We start from the raw sequence: 13,420 nt of genomic DNA, 5'->3' as shown, positions 1-13,420 counted from the left end.
TGGCGATAAGGCCCAGAGTAGAAGGAACAAGGTGTGATAGGGATGATGATGATGATGATGATGATGATGGCCAGAAAGGTCACTTTACTGTCCTGCTAGTGCAAGACAATGCTGTCTGCTGGACGTGTAATGCGTCATGCAGCCTCTGGGTGGTGCTGTTGGACCAGTGGTTGGAAGCTGAATTCTCTTCTAGTGTATTTTATTCTCTTTAGTCTTAATTAGGACAAGGAACGTCATTAAATATAAAAGGTAAATAGTATGTTAATATTATTATATGGTTATTAATATTTTTTATTTATGTAATAGTGTTCATATGAATGAATTAATTATACAATTATTGTTACTACTACAAATAACAACATCAGTAACAGTAATCAGTAATAACAACACAAATAACAATACCACCACAACTACTACTACTACTACTAAAATGAATAATAATTGTAATAATAATAATAATAATAATACATCAAAATATAAGTAATATGATTATCCACTATCATCTAATTTTTGAATCTACTTAATTTTATTATTATTATCTTTTTATATTTATTATAGTCCTTTAATAGTACTTATTTTTTATATCAATTATTTCTTACATATATTTTCATTATTTATCTAATTATCCACGACCACCACCACTCTTACTACTATTAAAATATGAATAATCGTAATAATAATAGTAGTAGTAATAATAATACTAATAATGCCTCAACATATAAGTGATATCAATTATTTATGTATGTAATGGTGTTTGTATAAATTAACACCAGTAACATAATAATAATTATTGTTCTAGTAATAATAACAAATATAACAATACCCCTACTGCTAATAACAACAATAACATTAATAATTGTTAGTAACAATACAAATAACAATACCACCACAACTACTACTAGTACTAAAATGAATAATAATTGTAATAATAATACATCAAAATATAAGTAATATGATTATCCACTATCATCTACTACTTAATTTAGTTATTATTATCATTATCATCTTTTTATTTTTATTATAGTCCTTTAATATTACTTATTTTTTATATCAATTATTTCTTACATATATTTTCATTATTTATCTAATTATCCACGACCACCACCACTCCTACTACTATTAAAAATATGAATAATCGTAATAATAATAGTAGTAGTAATAATAATAATAATAATACCTCAAAATATAAGTGATATCAATTATTTATGTATGTAATAGTGTTTGTATAAATTAACACCAGTAACATAATAATAATTATTGTTATAGTAATAAGAACAAAAATAACAATACCACAACTACTATTACTACTAAAATGAATAATAATTGTAATAATAATATTAATAATACATGAAAGTATAAGTAATATGATTATCCACTATCATCTACTACTTATTATTATTATTATCTTTTTATATTTATTATAGTCCTTTAATATTATTCATTTTTTATATTAATTATTTATTACATATATTTTCATTATTTATAATTATCTACTAATTATCCACGACCACCACCACTCCTACTACTATTAAAAATATTAATAATTGTAATAATAATAGTAGTAATGATAATAATAATAATAATAATAATAATGATACCTCAAAATATAAGTGATATCAATTATTTATGTATGTAATAGTGTTTGTATGAATTAACATCAGTAACACTAATAATAATTATTGTTATAGTAATAATAACAAAATAACAATACCACAACTACTACTACTACTACTAAAATGAATAATAATTGTAATAATAATACATCAAAGTATAAGTAATATGATTATCCACTATCATCTACTACTTAATTTTGTTATTATTATTATCTTTTTATATTTATTATAGTCCTTTAATATTATTTATTTTTATATTAATTATTTATTACATATATTTTCATTATCTATAATTATCTACTAATTATCCACGACCACCACCACTCCTACTATTATTAAAAATATGAATAATTGTAATAATAATAGCAGTAATGATAATAATAATAATAATAATAATACCTCAAAATATAAGTGATATCAATTATTTATGTATGTAATAGTTTTTATATGAATTAACATCAGTAACACTAATAATTATTATTGTTATAGTAATAATAACAAAAATAACAATACCACAACTACTACTAAAATTAATAATAATTGTAATAATAATAATAATAATACATCAAAGTATAAGTAATATGATTATCCACTATCATCTACTACTTAATTTTGTTATTATTATCATTATTATCTTTTTATAATAATTATAGTCCTTTAATATTATTTTTTTTTATATTATTTATTTATTACATATATTTTCATTATTTATAATTATCTACTAAATATCCACGACCACCACCACTCCTACTACTATTAAAAATATGAATAATTGTAATACTAATAGTAGTAATAATAATAATAATGATAATACCTCAAAATATAAGTGATATCAATTATTTATGTATGTAATAGTGTTTGTATGAATTAACATCAGTAACACTAACAATAATTATTGTTATAGTAATAATAACAAAAATAACAATACCCCTACTGCTATTAACAACAACAACATTAATAATTCTTAGTAACAATACAAATAACAATACCACCACAACTACTACTACTACTAAAATGAATAATAATTGTAATAATAATAATAATAATAATAATACATCAAAATATAAGTAATATGATTATCCACTATCAACTACTACTTTTTTAATCTACTTAATTTTGTTATAATTATTACTATCTTTTTATACTTATTATAGTCCTTTAATGTTGTTTCTTTTTTATATGAATTATTTATTACATATATTTTCATTATTTATAATTATCTATAATTGTATTAATAATAATAATACAACAAAAATATAAGTAGTATTATTATCCACTATTATCATCTACTACTTTTTAATCTACTTTTTTTAAATTATTATAATAATTTTATTTTTTATTTATCATATTTTTAACATTATTTATTTTTATATTAATTATTTATTACATATATTTTCATTATTTATTATTATCTGCTAACTATCCACTACTACCACCATTCCTACTACTACTAAAAATAATAATAATTGTAATAGTAATGATAATAATACCTCAAAATATAAATTACTTCAATTATTCAATTAATAGTGTTTATATGAATTAATTAGTTGTATAATTTTTGTTACTACTACAAATAACAACATCAGTAACATAATAATAATTATTGTTATAGTATTAATAACAAAAATAACAATACCCCTACTGCTATTAACAACAACAACAATAATATTAATAATTGCTACTACCATACATCATCATTACTACTACTAAAATTAATAATAAATGTCATAGTAGTAATACTAATATGATTATCCAATATTATCATCCACTACTTTTTTAATCTACTTAATTTGTTTTATTATTATTATTATCTTTGTATTTTATATTTATTATATTTTTTAACATTATTAATTATATCTATTTTAATTACTTATAATTATTGACTAATTACATACTACTACCAGCAGTCCTACTACAACTAAAAAAAATAATAATTGTGATAATAATAATAATAATAATAATAATAATACCTCAAAATAAAATTGATATAAATTATTTATCTATGTAATAGTGTTTATATGAATTTGTTAGTTGTTTAATTATTGTTACTACTAAGAACAACATTATCAGTAAGATAATAATAATTAATGTTATAGTAATAATAACAACAATACCAATGCTGCTATAACGACATCAACAATAATATGAATAATTGTTAGTACCAATATAAATAACAATACTACTACCACCACTACTACTAAAAATAATAATTGTAATAATAATAAAACATCAAAAAATAAGTAATATACATTATTTATTTATGTAATCGTGCCCACCTCAACCTCCTCATGCTCTCTCAGGGAGAGCATGTCCCAAATTCCAAGCTGCAGTTTTGAGGCATGTTAAAAAAAAAAAAATGCACTTTCGGACTTCAATAATAAATATGGCAGTGTCATGTTGGCATTTTTTTCCCATAACTTGAGTTGAATTATTTTGAAAAACCTTGTTACATTGTTTAATGCATCCAGCGGAGTATCACAAGAAAATTAGGCATAATAATGTGTTAATTCCACGAATATATATATCGGTTGATATCGGAATCGGTAATTAAGAGTTGGACAATATCGGAATATCGTATATCGGCAAAAAAGCCATTATCGGACATTTTTACTTTTAACTTAACGGGCCGCATGTGGCCTGCAGGCCGTATTTTGCCTAGCTGTGCCCTATCACCTTCTTTATCAAAGTGCTGGCACTCACAATTTTCTTCGGCCTCATGGAGACTTTTTTTTTTCGGTCGTGGTTATGATTATGGTTTTATTTGATTCAAACACGTTTGATAAGCAAAGTCACAACAAAATTAGGCACAATAATGTGTTAATTCCACGACTCTATATATCGGAATCGAGAATTAAGAGTTGGACAATATCGGAATATCGGATATCGGCAAAAAAAACATAATCGGACATCTCTACTTTTAACTTAACGGGCCGCATGTGGCCTGTAGGCCGTATTTTGCCTAGCTGTGCCCTATCACCTTCTTTATCAAAGTGCTGGCACTCACAATTTTCTTCGGCCTCATGGTGACTTTTTTTTTTTTGCAGTCGTGGTTATGATTACGGTTTTATTTGATTCAAACACGTTTGATAAGTAAAGTCACAACAAAATTAGGCATAATAATGTGTTAATTCCACGACTCTATATATCGGAATCGAGAATTAAGAGTTGGACAATATCGGAATATCGGATATCGTCAAAAAAAACATTATCGGACATCTCTACTTTTAACTTAACGGGGCCACATGTGGCCTGCAGGCCGTATTTGCCTAGCTCTGCCCTATCACCTTCTTTATCAAAGTGCTGGCACTCGCAATTTTCTTCGGCCTCATGGTGACTTTTTATTTTGCAGTTGTGGTTATGATTACGGTTTTATTTGATTCCATCAATCAATCAATCAATGTTTATTTATATAGCCCTAAACCACAAGTGTCTCAAAGGGCTGCACAAGCCACAACGACATCCGCAGTAGAGAGCCCACATAAGGGCAAGGAAAAACTCACCCCAGTGGGACGTCGGTGACAATGACTATTGGAAAACCTTGGAGAGGACCGCATATGTGGGCAACCCCCCCCCCCTCTAGGGGAGACCAAAAGCAATGGATGTCGAGCGGGTCTAACATGATATTGTGAAAGTCCAGTCCATAGTGGATCTAACATAATAGTGAGAGTCCAGTCCATAGTGGATCCAACATAATAGTGAGAGTCCAGTCCATAGTGGATCTAACATAATAGTGAAAGTCCAGTCCATAGTGGATCTAACATAATAATGAGAGTCCAGTCCATAGTGGATCTAACATAATAGTGAAAGTCCAGTCCATAGTGGATCCAATATAGTAGCGATTCGAACTCGTTTGATAAGCAAAGTCACATAAAAATTTGGCATAATAATGTGTTAATTCCACGACTCTATATATCGGTATCGGTTGATATCGGAATCGGTAATTAAGAGTTGGACAATATCGGAATATCGGATATCGGCAAAAATGCCATTATCGGACATCTCTAATTTTGATAGTAGGCTATTATTGGAACGCTTGCTGGGCATGGTTCTTCCGTGGATGCAGTCGGGCAATGGACACAGCGTGAAGGTAAGAAATGACGATTTATTTAAACTAACCAAAGGCTAAGAAACCGAAAAAACTGGCACGAGGGCACAAAAGGCAAAACAAAAACAACTAGCATGAGAGCTGGAAGAAATCAAATGCATAGCGCGAAAGCTAGCGAGTAGAAACATAGAATTGCAGTCGTCACTTGTTGCGTGTAAGCAAATTAGGATGCGAGGAAGACTGAACAAAAAGGGCAGGCTTAAATAAGGCAGTAATCAAGAGAAACAGGTGTGCGTCAACAGCGAGTAGCAGGTGGAACTAATATGAAACCATGGTGACAGAACCAACAGGAACTAAGGAAGTCAAACATAAACATTATATGAGACAAAAACGGAACACAACTAGGATATGGTATGATTTGGGCAGCGGATCATAACAATTATAGACACTTATATCATGTGTTGCCTTCATTATCGGATATCTCAAATTTTGATAGTAGGCTATTATTGTAACGCTTGCTGGGCATGGTTCTTCCGTGGATGCAGTCGGGCAATGGACACAGCGTGAAGGTAAGAAATTAAGATGTATTTAAACTAACAACAGGCTAAGAAAAAGAAAAAACTGGCACAAGGGCACAAAAGGCAAAACAAAAACAACTAGCATGAGAGCTGGAAGAAATAAAATGCATAGCGCGAAAGCTAACGAGTAGACACATAAAATTGCAGTCGTCACTTGTTGCGTGTAAGCAAATTAGGATGCGAGGAAGACTGAACAAAAAAGGCAGGCTTAAATAAGGCAGTAATCGAGAGAAACAGGTGTGCGTCAACAACGAGTAGCAGGTGGAACTAATATGAAATTATGGTGACAGAACAAACAGGAACTAAGGAAGTCAAACATAAACAGAATATGAGACAAAAACGGAACACAACTAGAATATGGTATGATCCAGACAGCGGATCATAACAATTACAGACACTTATATCATGTGTTGCCTTCATTATCAGATATCTCTAATTTTGATAGTAGGCTATTATTGCAACGCTTGCTGGGCATGGTTCTTCCGTGGATGCAGTCGGGCAATGGACACAGCGTGGAGGTAAAAAATTAAGATTTATTTAAAATAACAACAGGCTAAGAAACAGAAAAAACTGGCACAAGGGCACAAAAGGGAAAACAAAAACTACTAGCATGAGAGCTAGAGGAAATCAACTGCATAGCGCGAAAGCTAACGAGTAGACACATAAAATTGCAGTCGTCACTTAGTCGCAAATTAGAATGCGAGGAAGACTGAACAAAAAGGGCAGGCTTAAATAAGACAGTAATCAAGAGAAACAGGTGTGCGTCAACAGCGAGTAGCAGGTGGAACTAATATGAAACCATGGTGACGGAACAAACAGGAACTAAGGAAGTCAAACATAAACATTATATGAGACAAAAACGGAACACAACTAGAATATGGTATGATCCAGACAGCGGATCATAACAATTACAGACACTTATATCATGTGTAGCCTTCATTATCGGATATCTCTAATTTTGATAGTAGGCTATTATTGTAACGCTTGCTGGGCATGGTTCTTCCGTGGATGCAGTCGGGCAATGGACACAGCGTGAAGGTAAGAAATGAAGATTTATTTGAACCAACAACAGGCTAAGAAAGAGAAAAAACTGGCACAAGGGCACAAAAGGCAAAACAAAAACTACTAGCATGAGAGCTACAGGAAATCAAATGCATAGCGCGAAAGCTAACGAGTAGAAACATAGAATTGCAGTCGTCACTTGTTGCGTGTAAGCAAATTGGGATGCGAGGAAGACTGAACAAAAAGGGCAGGCTTAAATAAGGCAGTAATCGAGAGAAACAGGTGTGCGCCAACAGCGAGTAGCAGGTGGAACCAATATGAAACCATAGTGGCAGAACAAACAGGAACTAAGTAAGACAAACATAAACATAATATGACACAAAAACGGAACAAAACTAGAATATGGTATGAACAATTATAGACACTTATATCATGTGTTGACTTCATTATAACACTTATATAAGTATTTTTCGTATTTTTGCTCCAGAATGGCTCTTTCAACATTTTGGGTTGCATTGTCGTGGGTTTTTCAGGTGCAGAAAGTCACTCCAGCCCGACGGCCAGCAGCCGGCCGCTCGCTGACGGACAGTCCGACCTGCTCTTGGAGACCACCTACCAACACCTCTACCAGCCTTCCTGCTACCCGGGCTACTACAACAACGTGTACAACTACCAGCAGTACCAGGTGACGCCCTATCTTTAAGTCTGGACCTAAAGATACTGTGTTACGATTGGATGGGGGTTGGGTGACAAAAAGAGAGTCTTGGGCGTATCAGAGGGTACAGATCAAGATGGCGGAGCCAGAAGAAGAAGTGTGAGAAAAGATGACTATCATGCGTTTGTGGGAGCTTATTCAAGATGTGAGGAAGGAGAAGCGGGATGATAACCAAGTACAATAGAAGCAACTTGATAGTAACAAGCAGATCCCCAAAAATTGTCCCACATCCCAACTGGGAGAATTGTTGCCTCATACCTGTGAGAATCCTGCATGTAACTGAAGCATGAAGGAGTTGGGGGGTTGGTTCGTTTCTGAGGGACTAGCTGCGGTGTGCTCAAACTACCGCCAGGTGGCATCTATGAGCGGATAATACTGTATCATCCCATTGTCAGACCTCACACCCTGTCCCCCCCCTCGCTTCTTTAAAGAAGTCTAGGACTCTATTGGGGCAGCACGGTGGACGAGGGGTTAATGCATCTGCCTCACAATATGATGGTTCTGAGTAGTCCTGAGATCTTTCTGTGTGGAGTTTGCATGTTCTCCCCGTGACTACGTGGGTTCCCTATGAGTACTCAGACAAAGGAGTCACGGACCACAGGTGGCACCTGTATAGCACTTTAGGCAACCCAGCTGTAGAAACTAACTGTTAATGTGAAGTGAAGTGAATTATATTTATATAGCGCTTTTCTCAAGTGACTCAAAGCGCTTTACATAGTGAAACCCAATATCTAAGTTACATTTAAACCAGTGTGGGTGGCACTGGGAGCAGGTGGGTAAAGTGTCTTGCCCAAGGACACAAAGGCAGTGACTAGGATGGCGGAAGCGGGAATCGAACCTGCAACCCTCAAATTGCTGGCACGGCCGCTCTACCAACCGAGCTAAACCGCCACAGAGGGGTTAGTGCATCTGCCTCACAATACGAAGGTCCTGAGTAGTCCTGGGATCTTTCTGCGTGGAGTTTGCATGTTCTCCCCGTGACTGCGTGGGTTCCCTATGAGTACTTAGACAAAGGAGTCACGGACCACAGGTGGCACCTGTATAGCACTTCAGGCAACCCAGCTGAAGAAACTAACTGTTAATGGCTACTATAGTCTTAGTACCGTAGTGTATTTGTTCATCCTATGCGGGTTGTCTTACATCAGCACCAGACATCGTAAAATCAGCTGTTCACCTGGCGGGTTTTTTCGGGGATGAATAGGAAATTCCTTATTTAGCTGCCATCTTGTTTAACCATATATTGCTGCTTTTGCACCTGTCAATATTTTATTTTGTATGCACATTAAATCAACAACAAAAAAATCATAACTTTGGAGCAAGGTTCACAGACTCGATGTATTTGGCTCTCTGTTAGATGCAATGGCTTTACCGTATTAGGACTATGATTTCGGTCCTAACTTCTTCACTGGTCCTCATATGGAAGCACACACACACACACACACACACACACACACTGGTTATTATTTGGAATGGGGACCAAGTGTTTGTTCAGGACTTGTGGGGACCAACCTTTCTACAGGTTGTGGAGGCATAAAAAAATGAGGTAAAATGACCACTGCTCAGTTAGCTCATACACGTCTTTAAATCTCTGGATTGATGAAGTAATGTGCTGATCATTCTTACTGGGGACCCTGGGGAAAAAGAGTTAATATACTTCAAATTTAAATAATTTTGCTTAATTCACACACATTTGTTCGTGACTACTGAGGACCTTTTAAAAAAAACAAACCACCTTCGTTATGGGGACCGGGCGGAAGTGATTAACTATACACGGAAGAAGTGTGAGCAAGACTAGCAAGTGCAGTACCAGGTACAGCCCATTGAGGGGGCTGCTGTGCAAATATCTCACACTCAAACTAACCAGTAAACATGTTTAATGGCCCAAAGCTTAAAAATAACTTAGGAATCTTCAGAATGGATCTGACTATCATTTAAAAAGGTTTCCCTTCAGGGGCCCGTTTTTTTTGGTCCCCATACCGTCAGAAGTCCCCTTAAGGTGTGTAAACAGAGCGATGTCCCCATTAAGTCAGAATTGCCAGAACACACACACACACACGTATGTACGGAGGTATCGCTTTTGTGTCAAAGTATGATGAGCTGGGTGTAACAAATGAACTCTATAACTCCTTGGTGATCTCAGATCAGGTGCTGTAATCTTATTAATAAATATTTATCCCCCCCCCCCACCTCCTTCAGTAGCAACATCAAGTGTTGGGGGTCAGCGCCTCGGCGGCGGCGCCTGAATTGCAAAGGTTAATGGTATTGTCTGTCGGTCGGGGAGACAACCCGCTCCGCCTCAGCGCTCGGAAAAGGGGAGAAAGTGAGCGCGTTTAATGCTAATCAGTTAGCGCTCTTTAGCATAATTTTGCCATCCTGCCCGCTGATTTATGGCGTTTTATGTGGAGCTGTCACTGCCTGAGAGGCCACGTGCGGCGATTATTTAAATTTTATTGTTGGGTTTGGAAACTGAAGGTGCGGCAAGTGAAGACCTTGTACACTTGCAGCACGGAGTTGTTCGTTACACACACACACACACTGATCTCTATCTACCCTAACTTATACTTTCACTTCTGTGGAAATGGACCACAAGTGACTCAAGTTTCATGGATCGGTCAGAATTGATGGTTGAACCTACAATAACAACTCTTAAATGTCCCCGAAGTGAGTTATTACAGAATTTAGTAATCACAGAAGGTCTTATCTTTGGCCATGTGGTGTCAGATGAAACTAAAATTGAGCTGTTTGGTCACAATACCCAGAGGAGAAGAGGTGAAGCCTTTAATGCCAAGAACACCATTCCCACCGTCAAGCATGGTGGTGGTAGTATTATGCTCTGGGTCTGTTTTGCTGCCAATGGATCTGGTGCTTTACAGGGAGTAAATGGGACAATGAAAAATAGAGGACTACCTCAAAATTCTTTAGGAGAACCTAATATCATCAGCCCGGGGGTTGGGTCTTGGGCGCAGTTGGGTGTTCCAACGGGACAGTGACCCCCAAACACACGTCAAAAGTGGTAAATCAGGCTAGAATTAAGTGGTCTTGTGGTTAGAGTGTCTGCCCTGAGATCGGTAGGTGGCGAGTCATACTAAAGACGATAAAAATGCGACGCATTACCTCCCTGTTTGGCACTCAGCATCAAGGGTTGGAATTGGGGGTTGAATCAGCAAAAAATATTCCTGAGCGTGGCCACTGTTGCTGCTCACTGCTCCCCTCACCTCCCAAGGGGTGAACAAGGGGATAGGTCAAATGGAGAGGACAATCATTGGTACTTCAACTTCTAACTTAACGGGGCCACATGTGGCCTGCATGCCGTATTTTGCCTAGCCTTGGCCTATCACCTTTTTTATCAAAGTGCTGGCACTCACAATTTTCTTCGGCCTCATGGTGGACTTTTTTTGCAGTAGCGGTTCCGATTACGGTTTTATTTGATTCGCACACGTTCATCCATGCGGACTGGACACTGGCCGAGAGTTAACGGTCGGCCGAGAGTGGAGTCGACTCCTTTGGTTGCTTTGTTGGGTCTGCTCCTGTCTCTGGCCATGCTCCCTCCCCCGCCCCAGCAGACCACGGCGTGGAAGACCGCAGAGGCCACCACAGTGTATATGTTTATTTTACTTTTTATTCATAGCTGTATGTAGAAGTGGCTGGTTGCATCAGCTCTGCTCTTTTACTGTATTTAATATCATTTGTGTTCTTTGATGTTTCCCTCTTACACACATGTGCTATGGCTTTGAGTTTTTTTTCCCTCGGCCTCAGTCTGGACCCCCTCTCCAGGGGCCCAGGCTTAGACCGATTCTCCCCACACCCCATTGTTTACCTGTATCTCACTTTTTTTGTAAGAGGCACCGGATGTTGACGGACCCGTCAGCGATTATGTTCTGTCACCCTGTAATGTTCAATCCTGTTGTCCATCCATCCATCTTCTTCCGCTTATCCGAGATCGGGTCGCGTGGGCAGCAGCCTAAGCAGGGAAGCCCAGACTTTCCTCTCCTCAGCCACTTCGTCCAGCTCTTCCCGGGGAATCCCGAGGCGTTCCCAGGCCAGCCGGGAGACATAGTCTTCCCAACGTGTCCTGGGTCTTCCCCGTGGCCTCCTACCAGTCAGACGTGTCCGAAACACCTCCCTAGCGAGGTATTCGAGTGGCATCCTGACCAGATGCCCGAACCACCTCATCTGGCCCTTCTCCATGTGGAGGAGCAGCGGCTTTACTTTGAGCTCCTCCCGGACGGCAGAGCTTCTCACCCTATCTCTAAGGGAGACCCCCGCCACACGGCGGAGGAAACTCATTTCGGCCGCTTGTACCCGTGATCTTGTCCTTTCGGTCATAACCCAAAGCTTAAGACCATAGGTGCGGATGGGAACGTAGATCGACCGGTAAATTGAGAGCTCTGCCTTCCGGCTCAGCTCTTTCTTCACCACAAGGGATCGATACAGTGTCCGCATATTACTGAAGACGCCGCACCGATCCGCCTGTCGATCTCACGATCCACTCTTCCCTCACCCGTGAACAAGACTCCGAGGTACCTGAACTCCTCCACTTGGGGCAGGGTTTCCAACCCAACCCGGAGATGGCACGCCACCCTTTTCCGGGCGAGACCCATGGACTCTGACTTGGAGGTGCTGATTCTCATTCCAGTCGCTTCTCACTCGGCTGCGAAACGATCCAGTGAGATCTGAAGATCCTGGCCAGATGAAACCATCAGGACCACATCATCTGCAAAAAGCAGAGACCTAATCCTGTAGCCACCAAACCGGATTCCCTCAACGCTTTGACTGCGCCTAGAAATTCTGTCCATAAAAGTTACGAACAGAATCGGTGACAAAGGGCAGCCTTGGCGGAGTCCAACCCTCACTGGATTGTGTCCGACTTACTGCCGGCAATGCGGACCAAGCTCTGACACTGATCGTACAGGGAGCGGACCGCCACAATCAGACAGTCCGATACCCCATACTCTCTGAGCACTCCCCACAGGACTTCCCGAGGGACACGGTAGAACGCCTTCTCCAAGTCCACAAAGCACATGTAGACTGGTTGGGCAAACTCCCTTGCACCCTCAAGGACCCTCTAGAGCAGGGGTGTCAAACTCAAATACAGAGTGGGCCAAAATGTAAAACTGAACAAAGCCGCGGGCCGAAGTTGAACAAATGAATCCTTTAATAGGGACCCAAACAAGTTTTGCATTGAATAATGACCAAGCAAGGCTTATATAACTTTATAGGGACATGCACAATCCAGTGTCAAATAATAATAATTAAAAAATATCAATGGCATATCAAATAAAATAAAAACACACATGTAATGCCTTTTTTCGGCGGCGAGTTTGAGTTGGGGCGGGGTTTAGTGGTATCGGGGGTGTATATTGTAGCGTCCCAGAAGAGTTAGTGATGCAAGGGGTTCTGGGTATTGGTCCGGTTGTGTTTATGTTGTGTTACGGTGCGGATGTTCTCCCGAAATGTGTTTGTCATT

General features: G+C 37.5%; 1 protein-coding gene across 1 annotated transcript in view; it reads left to right on the top strand.

Moving 5' to 3' along the window:
- dmrt1 (doublesex and mab-3 related transcription factor 1) overlaps window positions 1–13,420 on the top strand; it is a 57,431-nt gene that overhangs the window by 24,046 nt on the left and 19,965 nt on the right. Inside the window, exons 3-4 of the mRNA XM_061916639.1 lie at window positions 7,772–7,923; window positions 11,003–11,005. Coding sequence (XP_061772623.1) covers window positions 7,772–7,923; window positions 11,003–11,005 — 155 coding nt within the window. The remainder of the gene's footprint in view (window positions 1–7,771; window positions 7,924–11,002; window positions 11,006–13,420) is intronic.

Source organism: Nerophis ophidion, linkage group LG01, assembly GCF_033978795.1.
Source record: "Nerophis ophidion isolate RoL-2023_Sa linkage group LG01, RoL_Noph_v1.0, whole genome shotgun sequence".
In the NCBI taxonomy this organism is placed as follows: Eukaryota; Metazoa; Chordata; class Actinopteri; order Syngnathiformes; family Syngnathidae; genus Nerophis; species Nerophis ophidion.
The sequence above is the reverse complement of the archived record's forward strand: the minus strand, read 5'-3'. Positions and strand labels throughout refer to the sequence as shown.